The 16,888-nt window shown below is 37.2% G+C and overlaps 1 protein-coding gene across 11 annotated transcripts in view; it reads left to right on the top strand.

Moving 5' to 3' along the window:
* HNRNPC (heterogeneous nuclear ribonucleoprotein C) overlaps positions 1–13,207 on the top strand; it is a 54,633-nt gene extending 41,426 nt beyond the window's left edge. For 9 of the 11 annotated variants that reach the window (XM_015541691.2, XM_015541687.2, XM_015541689.2 and 6 more), the window contains 4 exons: positions 11,521–11,681; positions 12,222–12,335; positions 12,578–12,738; positions 12,838–13,207. In XM_015541691.2, coding sequence (XP_015397177.1) covers positions 11,521–11,681; positions 12,222–12,335; positions 12,578–12,738; positions 12,838–12,921 — 520 coding nt within the window. In that variant the 3' untranslated portion in view covers positions 12,922–13,207. The remainder of the gene's footprint in view (positions 1–11,520; positions 11,682–12,221; positions 12,336–12,577; positions 12,739–12,837) is intronic. The other 2 variants (XM_015541695.2, XM_015541694.2) reach the window with 1 other exon arrangement.
* The last annotated feature ends 3,681 nt before the right edge of the window (positions 13,208–16,888 follow it).

Here is a 16,888-nt window from a genome sequence, read left to right as displayed (position 1 = left end):
TATAGATTTGCCTATTCTGCACATTTCATATCAATAGAGTCATATAATATTTGTCTTTTATGGCTGGTTTCTTATACTTTATACTTCATAATTCATCTATATTTTACCATTTGTTAGTACATCATTCCTTTTTATATTCCATTTTTCTGGGTGATAACCACATTTGGTTTACCCATTCATCACTTGCTGAATAATTTGATATGTTTCTACATTTTGAATAATGCTTTTGTGGACATTTGTATGTACATTTTTGCATAGACATGTGTTTTCATCTGTCTTGGGTATATACTAAGAGTAGAATTGCTGGCTGTGATGGTATTTCGTTTTTAACCTTTTGAGGAACCTGCCATACTATCTTTTCAAAGCAGCTGTACCATTTTGCATTCCTGTCAGCCATGTATAAAGGTTGCACTTTTCACATCCTTGCCAACACTTAATTACCTGTCCTTGTTATTTAACTATAGTAGTTCAAGTTTGCATAATGTTATCCCCTTGTGGTTTTGATTTGCATTTTCTTAAAAACTAATGACGTTGAGGGGCACCTGGCTGGCTTGGTCAAAAGAAAGAGCACACGACTCTTGATCTCGGGTTGTGAGTCCATGCCTCACATTAGATGTAGTGTTTACTAAAAAAAAAAATAAAAAATTATGGTGAGTAATCATGGGCTTATTGGATATCTATTTTTAGAAAAATGTATTCAGATCTTTTGCTTATTTTTATATTGAGTTTACTTACTGAGTTGTAAGGCTTCGTATATTAAAGATACAAGTCTTGATATAACATCCAATACTGACATTTTTGATATTTATTACTTTTTTTATAGTTTCACGATTCTGCTTTGTGATCACAGGAGATGTGTTAACTACGGTTTTATACAAAGAACCTTTAGGTTTGTTTAGTTTGAGATAGAGCAGGAGAGGGACAGGAAGAGAGGGAGGTGTAGAGTATCCCAAACAGTCCCTGTGCTGTTAGCGCAGAGCCCAACACAGGGCTCGATCTCAAAAATGGTGAGATCGTGACCTGAGCTGAAATCAAGAGTCACTCTGGTACCCCACAAATGAATTTTGAGCAGTGTTTCAATATGAGAATTGTAATGACTGAGGACTGCTCTTCAGGCAGGAAGTTAGAGAACCCAGACTGCAGTTTTGAAATAAAGCTACAAGGAATTTGAAGGAATATCCAGGAAATCAGTCTTTCAGGGAAAGAAAGAGAGGGTACCCGTTGATACATAGGATAAGATGATAATTTAATCTCCTCTTAAAGACTGTAATCCCAGGAATAAGAGGAAAAGGTCCACCAAATATAGTTTGACTTATTCAGGCAGATCAACTTTTTTCCCAGGACTTTATTACTTTATAGTAATAAATGTGTTACTATTGTGAGATTGATGGGGCTTAAGAAGGGAAATAGGTTAATATTGTAAAAAACATATATAATTGCAAGACAAAGTTACCACTGGAATTTTTTTTGCGGGTGAATTCCTTAACAGCAGGTATGACCTGATAGTCTCATCACATCCCATTATAGGCACAGGATCTGATATTTATTTTGGGGTAGATTATTTAGCTTTTCCAATAGTTTTCATACAGCTGGGGGAAAAGCAGATTAGTGCTTTTGGCTTTCCAGCTATAAAGATAGGTTTGATTTGTTGCGTGCTGATAGTGTGATTTGTGACAAATCTTTCCTAGAGTCTAGTTTAGGAGAGGCATTGTTGTGTTCACCAGGGATACTATAGTGGAAAATAAATCGTCTCAGAGAAGGTAGGTTGAACACATAAAAGCATGTTAAGGCATCTTTAGCTTTTATGAAATGAGATGAGAAGGCAGTGGGGAGAGTTGAACTGAGGAGTGAGAGGATCTTACTTGTATTGTAACAGGATTAGTCTGATTATAGATAATAAGTGGCTGATAGAATTATCTAGATAAACAATCATTTGGGAAAGGACCCTGGGAGGTAGACTTGGAAATGGTAAGTAGTAGTTGAATTTTGAAGTTAATAAAGACCAATTCACTTACACATCACTGTGAAGGCTAAGAGAGGAATCAGATGTCACCAAAGTTTGGCCTGCACAACTAGCGACTTGGAATTTGCAGAAATCGTGATAGAAGAACATAGGGGAAACTAGGTTGAGGAGTGACTATCACAGATTGGCCAGTGACATGTTTATTATTGAGAGATGTTATATAGGCAGTTGTTTATGTGGAGACATAGTAGTTGTCTGCTCGTAGGTCACAAAACCACAATACTGGGTGAGTAGAGACAGAAAATAGAGATCATTAGAGCACTGCAACTATTAAAAACTAGGGAGATGAGGAGTGAGTACAAGTGATTGAAAAATGCCATAAAAAAAAGCTGGGGCATCTGGGTGGCTCAGTTGGTTAAGTGTCCGACTGCAGCTCAGGTCATGATCTTGGGGTTTGTGGGTTCGAGCCCCACGTTGGGCTCTGTGCTGACAGCTCGGAGCCTGGAGCCTGCTTCGGATTCTGTGTCTCCGTCTCTGCCTCTCCCCCACTTGTGCTCTGTCTCTATCAAAAATAAAGAAAATGTAAAAAAAGAAAAAAATTTTAAAAAGCTGGACAAAAACCAGAAGCATGAAGTGTCCCAGCTGTGTGAATATGTATTAAAAGAGTAGAAGGATGAACTACAAATGTTAAGTAATATGAAGATTGAGAAATGCGGCGATCATTGGTGACTTGACAAGGGTAGGTTTGGGTAATGGTAGGGGCAGAAATTTTACAAAGAGGTTCGAGAATGGAAAGAAATTGAAGACCTCAATAGGATACCTTTTTATATATAGCAGAATTTACTCTTTCAGTGTATAATTTTTAACAAACATAGTATATTCAAGTTACAGTATCTACCAGGATATCAAGATACAGATAGGTCATGCTTCTCACAAATTCACCATGAAACTCTTTTTCTAGTCAGTTTCTCCACCCTATTCCTAGCAACCACAAGTCTGTTCTCAGACAACTCCTTAAAGGAAATTTCATTGTAAGCAAAAGAAGTGTACCCTTTGACCTGGATGTAAATTGAGAATATAGGAATGAGTGGTCTTACATGTTCTTAACATACAGTTTATAAACAATATTTGTCATAAATACTGTTTTGTAATTTCAGCTTTATTAAAAAAAAATTTGACAACACCTACAGTTTATTACCTTTGGGAAAGACCCAAAGTGATATGTGGGGAAGTATATGTGTTAACATTATGACAAATGAATAATGTTGTAATTTTGGCGGAAATTGTGTCAATTAAAGATGGTCACCTGGATATAAAGCTTCATAATCAGAAGCAAAGACAGATTAAAATTTTTTTTCTTAACATAGTCTTGGATCCAGTACTGTTTCTGAAAGGATTGATCAAAGCAACCTACATATTGCTCAGATTATTTTTCATTTAGAAAGTTTTGAGATGAATTTTCAAATTGTCTTTCCTGGAAACCTCTGGTTTTGTGTTAACAGCTTTCCAAATGAATTTGTCAAGACAAATCACTGTAATTTTAAGATGCAACTTTTTACTTTTTTTAATATATAAAACTGGATGCATCCTGAAATGAGTATGTGCAATTAATTTTTTTCCTTCTCTTTGAGAGATGCAAATCAGTCAAGCAATTTTTAATCAAATGTATCTTTGAATTTACAAAAATACTCGTAAGTGTTAAACCAACAATTCTTTGTGAAAGAAGGTTGTAGAGCCAGTTGTTCATTGACAACTTTGGTTCTACGTATACAGGGGCTGTCTATGTATATGTCTATATTGTAAGCAGGAATGCATGTGGTGGTCTCAACCTTGATCATTGTTCTTTGGGTAGTGTTCTTTTAAAAAAAAGGTAGTTAGGTAATCTTTGTTTTCCTTTAATTACAAAAATTTTTTTTTTTTTTTAAGTTTTTAACGTTTATTTATTTTGAGAGAGAGCGCATACCTGCGTGAGCAGGGGAAGGATAGAGAGGAGAATCCCAAGCAGGCTGATAGTGTCAGTGGGGAAACTGTTTGGGGATTGATCCCTTGGGGCTTGATTCCAGGACTAGGAGATCATGACCTGAGTACAAATCAAGAGTTGGACCCTTAACCCACTGAGCCACCCAGCCATTATATATGAAATGATCCTGTGCAGCATACTGGTTTGTCCTTCAGTCCCTTTACCATTCATATGAGTAGGGCTTGCTGTTTTTCCACTGTCCTACAAATCTGTATCCTTAATGGGCGCAACATGAAGAAAGTTAAGGAATACAAAGTACAACCATGCAAATTTATATTGGGAATTGGCACTCTAAACATAAATTGTATTAGGGAAACAAATTTAACAGTTGCATTCACTTCAGTCCTTCTCTGAAGAAGACTCAACTAAGGCAGCATATTTGTGGAGAAACTACTTGCTACTAAGGTTTAGAAATTGTCTCTTACTGGGCCTCCTGGGTGGCTCAGTTGGGTAAGCATCTGACTCTTGACTTTGGCTCAGGTAATGTTCTCACAGTTCGTTAGTTCAAGCCCCACATTAGGCTCTACACTGACAGTGCAGAAGAGCCTGCTTGAGATTTCATTCTCTCTCTCTCTCTCTCAAAATAAATACACATAAAAATGATTGTAAAATTATCTTACTTTAGAAATAAAACAAGTTATAAAAATTTAGCTAGTTGATTTATTTTTAGGGACAAAAGCAAGTATTCTTACAACATGAAAGGTTTTTTGGGATCTGTTTTTGGTATGACATAGTTTCATATTTACATTTTAATGTAAATCTTAATTAAACACGTTACAGAGACATTTTTAAGCCCCCCCATTTCTTACATAAAGCAAAGTCAGTGGCATACTCATGTATTTATTTAAGTTTGTTTATTCTTGAGAGAGAGGGAGAGAGAAAGAGAATCCCTTGCAGGCTCCGCACTGTTAGCACGGGGCTCGAACCCACCAACTGTTGAGATCATGACATAAGCTGAAGTCCAATGCTTAACCAGCTAAGCCACCCAGGCGCCGTATCAGTAGCCTACTCATAAGTCTTTGAGATTTAAATAAATATATACTATTGAAATTACATTAGGATGAACTTAAAAAAGTTTTTTTTCCTAAATTCTTAAATTCTAGTTGGTTAAACACAGTGTAATACTGGTTTCCGGAGTAAAATTTAGTAATTCATTACTTACATATAACATCCAGTGCTCGTAACAAGTACCCTCGATACTCCTCACCCATTTAGCCTACCCCCCAAACTCTGCCTCCATTAGCCCTCAGTTTGTTCTCTATTGTTATAAAGTTTGCCTCCCTCTTTTTTTCCCCCCTTTCCACGTGTTCATCTTTTTTCCCTAAATTCCACATGAGTGAAATCCTACGATATTTCTCTTTCTCTGACGGTCTCTGTCCATGTCATTGCAATGATTTCATTTTTTTGTTTGTTTATTTTGAGAGAGAACACACGTGGATGAGGGGTAGAGAGAGGAAGAGAAAGAATCCCAGGCAGGCTTCCCGCTGTCAGTGTGGAGCCCAGCACGGGGCTCAGTCTCTTGGTTCGTGAGATCATGACCTGGGCCAAAATCAGAAGTCAGACACTTAAGGGCGCCTGGGTGGCTCAGTCGGTTAAGCGTCCAACTTCAGCTCAGGTCACCATCTCGCAGTCTGTGAGTTCGAGCCCCGCGTTGGGCTCTGGGCTGATGGCTCAGAGCCTGGAGCCTGTTTCAGATTCTGTGTCTCCCTCTCTCTCTGCCCCTCCCCTGTTCATGCTCTGTCTCTCTCTGTCCCAAAAATAAATAAACGTTAAAAAAAATTTTTTTTAATAAAAAAAAAGTCAGACACTTAACTGAGTGCTCACACCAAGACACCCCAGATTTTTTGATGGCTGAGTAATATTCCAGTGTGTATGTGTACCACATTTTTATTGATTCATCAGTCATTGGACACTTGGGCTCTTTCCATAGTTTGGCTATTGTTGATAATGCTACTATAAACATCAGGGTGCATGTACCCCTTCGAATTTGTATTTTTGCATTCTTTGGAAAAATACGTATTAGTGCAATTGCTGAATTTTAAGGTATTTCTATTTTTAACTTTTTGAGGAACGTCCTTACTGGTTTTTAGAGTGGCTGCACCAGTTTGCATTTCCACCAGCAGTGTAAAAGGGTTCCCCATTTTCCACATCTTCACCAACATCTTTCGTTTCCTGTGTAGTTAATTTTAGTCATTCTGACAGGTGTGAGTTTGTACCTCATTGTGGTTTTGATTTGTATTTCCCTGATGATGAGTGATGTTGAATATCTTTTCACGTGTTTGTTAGCCATTAGGATGTTGAGTAAAAATTTTGGTTTTTAGTTATTTGTGTACATGTTAAAATGAATTTTATACCAGTGTTTAATTGTGCATTTAAGGTAGCTTGATTATGTTAATTCTAGCACATTAAAAATGAATAACATGATTTTATTTTATTTATTTATTTTTTAATAACATGATTTTAAAAGTCTGAGGGGTTGCACTATCTGTAGTCAAGTGAAAAAGTTTTGGTAGTCTTAAAGATAATGGAAAATAGTTAATCTAAATCATTCAAATATGTTTTCATAGAAGCTCTTTTTTTTTTTTTTTTTAATTTTTTTTTTTTAACGTTTATTTTTGAGACAGAGACAGAGCATGAACGGGGGAGGGGCAGAGAGAGAGGGAGACACAGAATCGGAAGCAGGCTCCAGTTTCTGAGCCATCAGCCCAGAGCCCGACGCGGGGCTCGAACTCACGGACCTTGAGATCATGACCTGAGCCGAAGTCGGACTCTCAACCGACTGAGCCACCCAGGCGCCCCCATAGAAGCTTTTATAAAAAGTGGGAAACAGAGGTGCCTGGATGGCTTAGTTGGTTAAGTGTCTAACTTACGCTCACTCAGGTCATGATCTTATGGTTCATGAGTTTGAGCCCTGGGTAGGTCTCTGCTGACATCTTGGAACCTGCTTCAGATTCTGTGTTTCCCTCTCTATCTGACCCTCCCCTGCTTGCTTGGGTGCTCTCAAAGTAAAACATTTAAAAATTTTTAAGGAAAAAAGTGAGAAAGAAATATTCTTTTCTAATTCTCAAAGATACCAATTGCTGAAGGCTTTGGTTCTTGAATAGTTCTTAAGATTCTGGTATTCATTAGTATCAGTCGTCTTGTGTAGTGCAACGCTTAGCTTCAGTCTACACAATCCAAAGATAAAGTAAAATTTGTAAAGTCCTTTTCTACAAAACCATACAGAATGTAATGTAAGGTGTGTATTCTGAAGGTTTACCCTGGATAAATCGTTGGGAAACCTGTAGTTAAAGTTGTAGATTGTCATAGGAGAGTACACTAACAAGAATCAAACTCAGGACAGTTAATAGGTCTTCACTTAGGGCTTTAGTTTAAAAAAACTAAGTGAATTGTTAGTGTGCTAGTTTCTGTGTAGAGTCATTGTGGGTACAGAGTTTGAGGTATCTGTCATCGACTAGTAATTACTGGAACTAGGATGGAAAAAATCTGCTCTTTTGGCTCTTAAACTCTATACATATTTGCTATTGTGTCACATTGATTTCCATGGTTTCATCTAGATCTATCCAATAGATTACTTCTATTTATTCATCAGGATTTTGTTCCTGACACTTTCTTAAGATCATGCCTTTTGTATAACATGGATTGTACATAATTTCCCCTGTATTTCTCTAAATTAAAGCACGTTTTCAGGTGTCTGGCTAGCTTATTCAGTGGAGCGTTATGACTCTTGGGCTCATGATTTTGAGCTCCATGTGTGGTGTAGATTACCTAAAAAAATTTTTTTTTTTCGTGAATTAGAGCACATTTCTTAGAAATGAGCAGTCATTTTAGATTTGGTCCTGATTAGCTTAAATAGAATGGAAGATTCCTCTTGTTTCTGCCTCAGTGATTTTTCACCTTATTGGGAATAGGTACATTTGTAGAATTTTAGCAGTTTCAGAGATGCTTACACATTCCAAAGCCCAAACAACATGGTAGCCTATAAAATCAGTCCTAGGAAAATCAAAGGTAAGCAGGAAGAAACACCATCTTGAAATCCCATTATAGATCATAATGAAGCAGAAGAAAATACCTAACACTTGAATGACTTTTTTAACATATTTGTGGGCCTAAGCTATCTGGCAGTTATTTCCAGAATTGATAATTTGATAATTAACCTAAACCATCATTTTTAATCTATCTAAATTTTTAAGACCTGAAGGCAGGTATGGTACATTAAACAAATAAATTCAGGAGAATATAGATATTTACTAATATATTCTAGTTGTTTCTGCTTTGGTAGTGATTGAAATTTAATACTATTAATCAGGGTTTTTGAGACCCAAAGATCACTTTTACATCTAGACATTTAATAAGCTTGACTCTGTAAACTTTATTTATTTAAGATTTTTATTTTTAAGTAATCTCTACATCCAACGTGGGCTTGAACTTAACCCCAAAATCAAGAGTCACACGCTAGACTAAGCCAGCCAGGCGCCTCTATAAACTTTTATTTTTATTTTATTTCTTTAAAATTTATTTATTTTGAAAGAGCAAGAGCGAGCAGGAGAGGGGCAGAGAGAGAGAGAGCGAGAATCCCAAACAGACTCCGTGCTGCCAGCACAGAGCTGGCTGGACCTGGGGCCATGCATGACCTGAGCCAAAACCAAAAGTCTGACGCTTAACCACCTGAGCCACCCAGGCACCTCTGTAAACTTCTAAAGTTTATTTATTTATTTTTGAGAGAGTAGGGAAGGCGGAAGAGAGAGAATCCCAGCCTAGAGCCCAATCCAGGGCTTGAACTCATGAAAGGAGATGATGGATGACCTGTGCCCAAATCAAGAGTCAAGACACTTAACTAACTGAGCCACCCAGGCATCCCTAAACTTTTATTTTTAATAAATGACTTGTTAGGCGTATGTTTTGCTTAGAGATTAGGACAGAGTTCCTTTGTCTTATCTGTTCAGATAATTAGCTGGCTCATGTGTGATCAGAAGTGATTTAGGGTTGTTTTTTTTTTTTTTACGGTATTTTAATTACCTTTTTATTCTGGCTAGATTTTATACCAACACTTAATGTCCAGATTGCTGGTTTATGGGGCAGTCATAACCCGTTTAGGGTTTCTAGTGCTTTTTCCTTTGGTAATAGTGAAACTTGTGTGAAGGCTTTTTAAGGACTTGGGCTTTTATCAATTATCAGTAGGGGATCAGCACATGATGTTCATCTTAATAAGGTTTTCTTGTGGGGAAAATGGTTACTTAAATTTGTAGCTGGTTTTTGAAGGTGTCATACTCAGCTTTGTATTTCCTATCCCTTTGACCTTGAGGGGTATAGTAGGTATGGTTTTCTCCTCATGTTTTCAGTCATACACTTTGAGATTTTACAAGGAAGGTCTACTTAAATTTCTTCCTTAGAGTTTTTCAAGAGTTCATTTTTGTTTGAGTAGCAGTTAAGTTCCATGGCACTAAAAGCCATTCAGCACTAACAGTTTATCTTCCAAAATACACTTTTCTGAAAATTGGAGCATTTGACTTGAAAACTGCATTTCTTGCCTTATTTTCATTATGACGATTTACCTGCGTTGAGCGAAATTGTGTATTTCCAGTGAGGTGAAGTATAAGGAATGTGAACTGGCAAGGTCATTGGTTTGGAGACTTGTGCCAATGACAGTGAGTGGGTTGGTTAGGAGGGGTAGGTTAGATCTCTAAATCCAACAGGATTGGGCCATGAGTTGTTCCATGCCCAAAGATATGGATTAACTCACCATCATTGACTGAAACTGCTTTTAAAGTATCTTCTTCCTCATTAACAAATTTGTCTACTGAGCAACAACCTCTGTAGAAGCACCAATACCTCCCTACCTTCTAAATCATACATTTTCTTATTTCCTAGAGCTCAAACATAAAAGTGATCCTTAAGGGGTGCCTGAGTGGCTCAATCAGTTGAGCATCCCACTCTTGGTTTCAGCTCAGGTCATGATCCCAGGGTCTTGGGATTGAGCCCTGCACTGGGCTCTGCACTAAGTGTGGAGCCTGCTTAAGATTCTCTCTCCCACTCGTCTTCTTTCACACTCACGTTCTCTCTCGAATAAAAAATTGTTTTTGATAGAGCTTAAAAACAAGAATTATGAGCACTTCAATAACTCTTAACATCATTTTTCACTTGGCAAATCAATAACTGCTGTGTTTCAAGGGTGGTCTTGACTGAAAACTGCTTAAGTGAAAATTTAGTTGTGCCCTCACTTGTTTGGCAATGTACATGTGCTCTTTCTTAATTTAGGAAAATGTTCCTGTGATAGCTACTCCTAGGAAAAACTAAAATACTACTATGTTAAAGTATAATGGAAACATTTTATATTAAATTGGGTTGAGGAGAAGAGAATTCTCTGAAGGACCATATAAAATCACTGTTTTCACTACCAGGAGGATTGAAACCTTAGAGATTTCAGAGATTAGCCACAAATGAAGTATATTAGAGGGAGAGTCCACATATATGAATTACATAATTTTAATACATCACATTTGCTCCTTAAAACTTTGGAAGTTAGGCAGAGCAGCACTTGGTGGGTAGTTTTCGTAGAAAACTGGGCCTTGAAATTAAGTTAGTTACTAAAAAGGTGCAGAACTAGAATTATAAGATTTTTTTTCCTACTGCTATGTCTTACCTTCTTATGCTGCCACAGTATTTTGTAAAAATGACATGGAATGTAGAGATTTTCTAAAACTGATACCCATGGAAGAAGCTTTTTGTTGTGCTTTGAATTTTCTCTTTACAAATTGTAGAGCCATACTTCCCCAGTGGAAGAACCAACTGAGCAACCAGTGTCTGTATTTGAGAGCTGAATGCATGCTGGGCATTGGATTTAGGCACTAGCGAATAGCAAATAAGACAGACAATATTCTCCATCTTGTTGTAACTATGAGTACATCTTATGTTTAAATGTTGTTAGAATTAATCATGGCTTTTTATACACAGCAAACACATTTGAGTGGCTCTTTGTTTTTATAGTCCTAAGCTGGTTAATCTTGGCAGTTTTATGTGGTTCAGTCTGTTATCACAAACTAGTTAGCAGTAATGATTTATCTGTATAATTCTGTGGATAATAAAAATCAGGGATTTAGCTAACAGTAAATATACCACTGTTGGCAGACACCAGTAATTGCAATCCCTTCTTGTGAGAACTTTATTTGGGATTGTTTTTGTTTGTTTTTTGAGTTATATATTATGTGTTGTGTTACTATGTATTGTAACACGTATAAAAAGAGATCAGTATAGACTATTCATTATAAAAAGCAGTGCTTTATTGATATTGCCCTAGTACAAAGGAGGCTTTTATGTCCATCCCTTAAGATCAACCAACTATCCTTGGGTATGCATCTTCTTGAAGTAGCTGCAGTATTCAAAGCAGTAAAGAAGAAAGGTTTGAAGTGGACTTTTGAATGAAATTAGCCAAAAGAAACAAATAGACAGTGAATATTATTCTTGTATAAGATCACTGTTGGGTCTTGCTGACTTAATTTTAGTTGTGAAGGAATTCTGTTTTCTTTTTATCCAATAGGATGTATAGTTACCCGGCACGTGTTCCTCCTCCTCCTCCTATTGCTCGGGCTGTGGTTCCCTCAAAACGCCAGCGTGTATCAGGAAACACCTCACGAAGAGGCAAAAGTGGCTTTAATTCTAAGAGTGGACAGCGAGGATCTTCGTCCAAGTCTGGAAAGTGTATGTATTACTGCAGTTTTGTGATTCTGCTATTTTCTTGTGTTGAAATAGGGAAATTAGTGCAGCCAGTAGTCAATTTTTATACAAATAGCTCCGCATTATCAAAACAGTGGAAGAGGAGAAGGTAGTGGTTCAGGGGCCAATTTAGACTGCCTTCTATAAGTTACATAAATTACAAGGCCTTGGTAATTTGAAAAAAGTTGCTAGACTTTAGGGAGCTAACTAAGCATTTATAAATTTATGAAATGTGTAGGTCAGTAAAAACAGTACAAAAAATGCTTTCAAATATAATTGAGGTCTTTAGCGGGCCTACAAAAGTAAGATTCTACTGCTAAGTGAGCAGGCACATTAGATTTAGTTTTTAGCTACCAGCTATAAAACCGAGGGTCCCCACATTACCGGGAGAATATGGTCCTGGCTCCATTTCTCTCCAGTGATCTTCTGTTGGCTACGGCCATATGGTTTAGCTGGGGATGAATTTGGCAACTGGCAGCTTTCTGGTATAGTTGATTCTAATCTAGAGTTTCGTTTGTATTAAAGTGAAAGGCGATGACCTTCAGACCATTAAGAAGGAGTTGACCCAGATAAAGCAAAAAGTGGATTCTCTACTGGAAAGCCTGGAAAAAATTGAGAAAGAACAGAGCAAACAAGGAGGTAAATGGTTTTCCTGCTTGTTGGGTATAAAGTTGGGTTAGCCACCTAAGATAGTTGAAGGTATATGTTGGAGTAGTGGGATATAAAGCAATTGAATATGAAACTTGGGGAGTTTGAATTGGGAAGGGCATTTGTGTGGGAGGATTTAGGTTTGTGCTGCAGTTCTGTGATCATTAGTGGGGATTGTCTACATCCTGTGGACATTACTTGCCCCTAGACAGACTTGTCCTTCTCATCCCCAGTAGAGATGAAGAATGATAAGTCAGAAGAGGAGCAGAGCAGCAGCTCCCTGAAGAAAGATGAGACTAATGTGAAGATGGAGTCTGAGGGGGGTGCAGATGACTCTGCTGAGGAGGGGGACCTACTGGATGATGATGATAATGAAGATCGGGGGGATGACCAGGTGAAAACCACGGGAAAGGAAAGAAAGAGGTGGTGGAGGGGGGATCAGGGACACATGGAGTGCCTCTAACTCCATCCTATTTGTGTCTGTTTCTCACAGCTGGAGTTGATCAAGGATGATGAAAAAGAGGCTGAGGAAGGAGAGGATGACAGAGACAGCGCCAATGGCGAGGATGACTCTTAAGCACATAGTGGGGTTTAGAAATCTTGTCCCATTATTTCTTTACCTAGGCGCTTGTCTAAGATCAAAATTTTCACCAGATCCTCTCCCCTAGTATCTTCAGCACATGCTCACTGTTCTCCCCATCCTTGTCCTTCCCATGTTCATTAATTCATATTGCCCTGCGCCTAGTCCCATTTTCACTTCCTTTGACGCTCCTAGTAGTTATGTTAAGTCTTACCCTGTAATTTTTGCTTTTAATTTTGATACCTCTTTATGACTTAACAATAAAAAGGATGTGTGGTTTTTATCAACTGTCTCCAAAATAATCTCTTGTTATGCAGGGAGTGCAGTTATTTCCATTCATACATGAGCTCAGTAGTTGCTTCCCTAACTGCAAAGGCAATCGCTTTAGTTGAGTAGCACCTGAGAGAGCTTTGAGTTAGAGGTATGTGTGTTATACCCCACATAAGAGTGCTTATGTGGGGATGTTCAACACAAATGTAACAATGTATTTTTGTGAATGAGAGTTGGCATGTCAAATGCATCCTCTAGAAAAATTAGTGTAATAGTCTTAAGATTTGTTTTCTAAAGTTGATACTGTGGGTTATTTTTGTGAACAGCCTGATGTTTGGGACCCTTTTTTCTCAAAATAAACAAGTCCTTATTAAACCAGGAATTTGGAGAAAAAAAAGAACCTGGTTTTTTATTTTTGTAGTTGATAATTGTTTACTTCCAATTCTTTGTTTCACAGCGGCTTCCACAAAACCCTTAAAATGTACTAAATATATTTTTCTTTGAGTCATAGTCATTATGCATACCAACATACACTACTCAAACGATGTATCATTGGGGTGGGTATTGTGTTAAGGAGACAAGTTACTTAAATTCTTTTGCAGAATGGCTCTTCTTTCCAAATGAAAAGGTTTGGGAACTACATTAAGCCTTTTCATCAATGTTTTGTGGTCCAGTTGGCACCCTTTTTGAGATTTTTGTTGTGTGCTAAATTGTTTTCTCCTTAAATAGATGAGGCTCAGACATGTCAAGATTTTGGGAAAATTGAAACAACTGGAGAACGAAGTTTCTTTTTTCTCCCATTTTATCCTTTTAATTGATATAGTCCCAGTTGCTTTCTGGATTGAGTCTATGCCTCACTGTTACTAAAAATAGGAAAGCTCTTTCTTTACTTCTCTTCTATAGTATATAATAACCTTGCAAGGTTGCTGAGAACATGTATTTTACTTTAAATTGGTTTAATCCCTGTAAGTAATTTTTGCGCCTTTGCCAATATGATTAATTGTTGTGATTTTTAGTCACGATACTAATTAGCACCCAAACTTCTAAGGACAGATTTATTAAACAGCTTCTAGATTTGTGATGTTTGCCTAATCCTGAAAGGTCCAGTTTATTTATGTTTTATACTTCAGTTTCCAGCCGAACAGGACAAAAACATGGTTAGTTTAGACTACTATCATTCACACAAACCTTGGGTTCCCCAGAAAAGTTGTTGCAACAAGGCATTTGTATCCAGCCTACCAGGAGAAGTCCTGTCCTATTTATTAGAATTCCATAAATCATTTTATGTAACAGGTGACAAAGCAGAAAAGAAGGAAGAGCTGAACTATGGACTACCTTTGGACCTCATGTCCACAGTACGAAAGTAGCTTTTTACCCACCCTGTTTCTGATCTGACATGATTTCATGTTACACAAACTCCCTTTCGGCACATAACTCCCAACAAGAAAATAAATTGGATGCTTAGAAGAAAGGGACACGGTTCTAAGATGTTAATAAAACCTGTTTAAGGTTATAATGTTAGCCATCAGTACTTAAAAGGTAATAGACTAGTCAGGCCAGGCCTAAAAATACCCACTTTTATAATTTCGTATGAAACCAAATATTGAAAGAAACTGCAGAAAGCTTAGAGAAATGATCATATGCTGTTAGAAAACATATACACATAGGGTTATTGATACAATGCCAAGAGACCTCTAGTTTATCTTGATGGGGAAGAATCATTTCATACTTGAAGATCCTCTTAGAACTAAGAACAATACTGTAGAATTCTATAGCCATAGGTGTACTCTTTTAATACTTTGAAATTGAGGCTCCAAGGCCAAAACTGTACAAAAGTAAAGGAAACATGATTGAAATAGCATATAGTTCTACATCTTGCAATCTGATGAAATGGATAGATGACAAACTTTTTTTTAAAAAAAGAGAGGCCATCGTCTTACCACCGATCTAATGAAGGTTTATAGTCACTGTTACGTTACTTAACTTTGGGCCCCAGGAAAGAGATTGGAGTAGTTTTAATAGAAATCTAGGCAGAGCAAGTGGTGGGCTTTGTTAGCAGTGCAGGTAAGGATGAAAAGCTTGAGTTTCAGACTCAGCTAATTGTTTAGAGGGAATTCTGGGTAACAACAATCTCAAATTCCAGGACCTTAAAGCTATTCAGTAGAAGATTTAAAACAGTAAAATGTGATGTATTTGTTGGGTATAAAATTCAGAATAATGTTTTCCTTTTTTCCCCCAATATGCCAAGAAATCGAAGAAAAAATAGCTTGGAAGCTTTTAAGAATGGTTTCCAGCCAGGAATTGATTAAGAAGGTAGATGACTTAAAATGAAATCTTTGAAACTTTTTTTTTTTTTAATGAGTTATAATTTTTTTTAGAGAGAACAAGCAGGGGAAGGAAGAGGGTGAGAGAGGATCCCAAGCAGGCTCCACACCCAGTCTGGACCCCAGTGTGGGGCTCTATCTCATGACTAAAATCAAGAGTTAGATGATTAACTGAGCCTCCTAGGCTTTGAAACATACCTGATACCCAATTTTTAATGGAGAAACTTCTTTGGAGTTGACTGGCTAAGGTAGTTTCAAGTTTCATCTGAAAACTGCAAGGATTGTTAGTACTATTTAATACTTGTTTTAAAGCCTCTGTTTTACAGAGGGAACTAGGCATAACAAAATAGGAAAATGTAAACAAGAACAACAGGATTATGGTAAATTGGAACCAGGGAATAAACAAGTCAAATGAATATTAAAAATGTAATGGAAGGAATAGAAAAATAGGCATCATTCCAGCCATACAGTAACCAGAAGATCCAAAAAAGGAGTCTACTGGATGACTTCTAGCAATAGGTTTATTCAAAAGAATAAGTAGCTAGGAGAAGCAAAGCCCATGGATATGATATGCAAAGTAAAGAAACAGAACTGATGAGACATGGTTTTAGACTACCAAATGAGGTATGTTATGGAAGTAGTTGGGAAATAGGAAATAGCTGTGTATTTAATGAGATCAATTGAAAGCTATACTTAGTTCTGAGCACATGTAGCTGACCTGTGACAGCATTGACTGACTAATGATGAACTAATGAATATTATTTTTAGGAAAACCAGAAAGCCTCATCATTGTGGCCTAGGAGAATGAAGGATTTAGCCATATTCGTTGACCTTTTTATTGAATGTGAGGGAAATTCAGCTGCACCAGTGTCAAATGGGGTTTGAGTTTCTGGACCCTGGTTCAGATCACACCAAAAATTGCAATTCAGTGGAGTTCTAGATAGATTTAAGGAAAAAAGACACTGTGATGAGTTGAAGCCAGTTAACAATAGTAGACACACAGATAAGACATAAAATGAGAGCGACCAGTAAATGAGCTACATATAATATGCAGAGTATGGGCTGGTAAGTAACTATAAAGAACTTCATTTGCCTTATCAATGCTGAATCTCATAGAGAACAGGTATCATTTACACTGTGTTTGACAAATGGGGCATTATGTTGGAGAATTTTTAGTGTTTGGAAAGACCTTAGGATAAAGTGAAAATCTGCCCAGCTAAACTGTACAGAAAAGGCTAGATTTTAGATATATATGTGACTGGGATGACAATTCCAAATATTTAGAGGGGAGACTAAAGTAGGAGTGTTGGAAAATACCTATTTGAATTTTAATCAAATTAGTCCTAATAAAGAAGGCCTCAAAACAATAT

This window comes from Panthera tigris, chromosome B3 (genome assembly GCF_018350195.1).
Source record: "Panthera tigris isolate Pti1 chromosome B3, P.tigris_Pti1_mat1.1, whole genome shotgun sequence".
Classification (NCBI taxonomy): domain Eukaryota; kingdom Metazoa; phylum Chordata; class Mammalia; order Carnivora; family Felidae; genus Panthera; species Panthera tigris.
This window is presented reverse-complemented; position numbering and strand designations above follow the sequence as displayed.